This window comes from Pelophylax lessonae (assembly GCF_965119305.1).
Source record: "Pelophylax lessonae genome assembly, chromosome: 2".
NCBI classification, from domain to species: Eukaryota; Metazoa; Chordata; class Amphibia; order Anura; family Ranidae; genus Pelophylax; species Pelophylax lessonae.
Genome location: NC_138769.1, coordinates 306,196,157 through 306,199,785, shown reverse-complemented (window position 1 = coordinate 306,199,785; position 3,629 = coordinate 306,196,157). Strand labels below are relative to the sequence as shown.

General features: G+C 33.9%; 1 protein-coding gene across 1 annotated transcript in view; it reads left to right on the top strand.

Annotated features, from left to right (window-relative positions):
* Positions 1-1,094: 1,094 nt before the first annotated feature.
* Positions 1,095-3,629, top strand: part of LHX1 (LIM homeobox 1) — a 28,007-nt gene continuing 25,472 nt past the window's right edge. Inside the window, exon 1 of the mRNA XM_082247320.1 lies at positions 1,095-1,320. Within this exon, the coding sequence (XP_082103446.1) occupies positions 1,151-1,320 (170 nt within the window). The 5' untranslated portion in view covers positions 1,095-1,150. The remainder of the gene's footprint in view (positions 1,321-3,629) is intronic.

The window sequence follows — 3,629 nt, the reverse complement described above, 5'->3', positions numbered from 1 at the left end:
AGATAGATAGACACATATATATACAATATAAAAACAATAAAAACAAACATGAATTTTTAGACATAAGACAGAGTATAAAAATGAATTGTTACACACAAGCTCTCTCTCTCTCTCTATGGTTGTATTCAGTATCATATATGCACCTATAGGTATATATTGCTATATACATATATGTAGATCTATAGACTACCTACCAGATTTATCAGTGCCTGCGCTGGAAGGAGCATGTACACTTATCACACTTGAAATATCATTACCGTTCTGGGCTTGATCCACCTCTTCAATAAAGAGTGAATGTCTTAGCAAATAAAAAATGAAAATATGATATTAGCTCTAGGTTTTGACAAAGGGTTGCTTTCCCTATTTCTACAAATGGTTTTACAGTACTATTAGAGCTTGGTGTGGTGGTTAATGGTTTACAAGGGCACTGAGAGGAGCTGATTGGCTGCTGCCCCCTGTTTCGTCACTGCCTTCTCCATAAGGCTAGCTTGTACAGCAGCTGGGAACATGCAGTCCAGGGAAGGCAGTTCAGATGGGAAGAGACAGTGAGTGGAGCATTCCCAGACCTGTAGGATCAGACCTGAGCCAGCTCTCTATGCCACTTCCCAAGCCTTGCCATCATGTGCATCTGGCATTAGAAAGAAAGGGAAGACTTTGATTGAAACCAAGAGCAGCCTGGACAGCTCGCTCTAAGCACCACCACCACCACCACCAGATCTGGAGAGCTTCATGGGCTAGGTAACTGCTACCTTCATGCAATGAACTGAGACAGGCAACAGAAGCACCTCGTGGATCGGAGCCTACAGGCAATCCACCACCAAGACAGGGAGTAGTGCGCGGCTTTCCTTTTTTTGTTGCCATTTGGCTCATCACAGACGAAAGCCCACCACCTGGTATTTATTTTGGAAAGCGAAAGCACTTTCATCACTGACTGAGCTACCTCAGATTTCACTACAAGCCAATTGATCGCTGTCAGTTGGGGGATTTCCATCGTTGGGTGAGATTTCTCCTGTCCTCTGGGGTGCCAGTCCTCTGGGGTGCCTGTCCTCTGGGGTGCCTGTCCTCTGGGGTGCCTGTCCTCTGGGGTGCCTGTCCTCTGGGGTGCCTGTCCTCTGGATCCTCTGACTATTCTATCCGACAACCAAAGACAATGGTGCACTGTGCTGGGTGCGAGAGGCCCATCCTGGACCGATTCTTGTTGAACGTTTTGGACAGGGCTTGGCACGTCAAGTGTGTTCAGTGCTGTGAATGTAAATGCAACTTAACAGAGAAATGTTTTTCCAGAGAAAGCAAGCTTTACTGTAAAAATGACTTCTTCAGGTAAGTGATCATCCCATAACTAACCCCCAAAAAAGAAGCTTTCTATTCTGACACATGGCTAGAACTTCCTGATTACAGCTCGGCGTTTACCAGACTCATCTCTGGGATGTTCTCACAAACTTGTGTCACACACCTGTGTTTGTCTGTCTGTCTGTCTGTGTACTCAGCACTGTGTCACCCCTCCTTCAGCTTCAGCCACTCTACAAGAATACAAGAATGTGCTATCATGTCCCAGCCAGAAACTCATATACAGTCCAATATATATATAGGGTGAGGGGGCTAGTACATTATATAACCACCTATATAGCCCTATATATATATATATATATATATATATATATAGAGAGAGAGAGAGAGAGAGAGAGAGAGAGAGAGAGAGAGAGAGAGAGAGAGTCAGATCATCATAATATGTCATGCATTCATACATACATACATATATAGAGAGAGAGCCAGTACAACATATAATGCCATATATATATATATATATATATATATATATATATATATATATATATATATATATATATATATATATATATATATAGTGAGAGAGCGATAGTACGTTATATAACGCCATATATACATATTTTGAGACATAGTACATCATATAACCTTATATAGCTCTTTCTATATATATATATATATATATATATATATATATATATATATATATATATATACATAGGAAGATAGTACATGATATAATGCCATACATGCATACATAGAGAGATAGTACATCATTCAATGCCATATACAGCCCGACATATACTTATAAAGAGAGAGATAGTACATCCTATAACCTTATACATAGCCCAATTTATATGAGAGATATAGTACATCATGTAATGTAATATACAGCCCCAAATATACATATATAGAGAGAGAGTGCATCAATTAACCTCATATAAAGCCCTATATATATATATATATACATACATATATATATATATATATGCCTATAGAGGGACAGAGTCAGTACATCATTTAATGTCATGTATACATATTTAGAGAGAGATAGTACATCATATAACCTCATATATAGATAGCTCAATAGATATAAATATAGAGAGAAATAGTATACATCATATAATGCCATATACAGCCCGAATTATACATATATAGAGAGAGATAGTACATCATAAAGCCTAATATACAGCCTACTATATAGAGAGAGATAGGTTTAGTACATCACGTAATTCTATATGCTGCCAGAAATATACATATATATGGTGGAGAGAGATCATATAATTATGTACAGCCCAAAATAAACACATATGGAGAGAGATAGTATATCATAAAACCAATAGACCTATACATATATAGAGAGAAATTTGGTACTTCACATAATGCTACAGCTAGAAATAAATAAATAAATATATATATATATATATATATATATATATATATATATATATATATATATATATATATATATATATATATATATATATATATATATATATATATATATATATATATATATATATATATATATATATATATATATATATATATGAAGAGAGAGAGGGAGAGAGAGAAGGATAACTACATCATATAACCTCATATATAGCAACATATACACAGTATGTATAGGGAGAGAAAGAGAGAGGGAGAGATAATTAATACATCACATACCATATGTATATATATATATATATGTATATATATATATACATATATATACACTGTTATTTTCAATAGAATTAGTACATCATAGAATGCTATATACAGCCATATACATATAAACATATAGATAGATAGATAGATAGATAGATAGATAGATAGATAGATAGATAGACAAATGCATGTACATTATAAAACCTCATATACAGCCCAATGGTTTATATATATATATATATATATATATATATATATATATATATATATATATATATATATATATATATATATATATATATATATATATATAAGGAGAGAAGGAGAGATATCTGGTACATCACATAATGCTATATATATATATATATATATATATATATATATATATATATATATATATCTCCCTATAAGCAAATAATTCGAATTTGGTCCGTGCTTTTAAAAGACTGGGTCTTACATCAGCTGGTGTTTTGAATGTAACGTGAAATCCCTTATATAGGTTTATAGTACATATGTCTGATTCAACTACATACATGGTATATAGTCGATATACTATGTATGACATTTTCTTCCTACTTCAGGCTGGATGTACGGCAACATGCTATATGATGGCAGCCCAAAATATTGTGTGAGATGTCGGCTTAGGAACATTGGTATATATACTGTGTATATATATATATATATATATATAT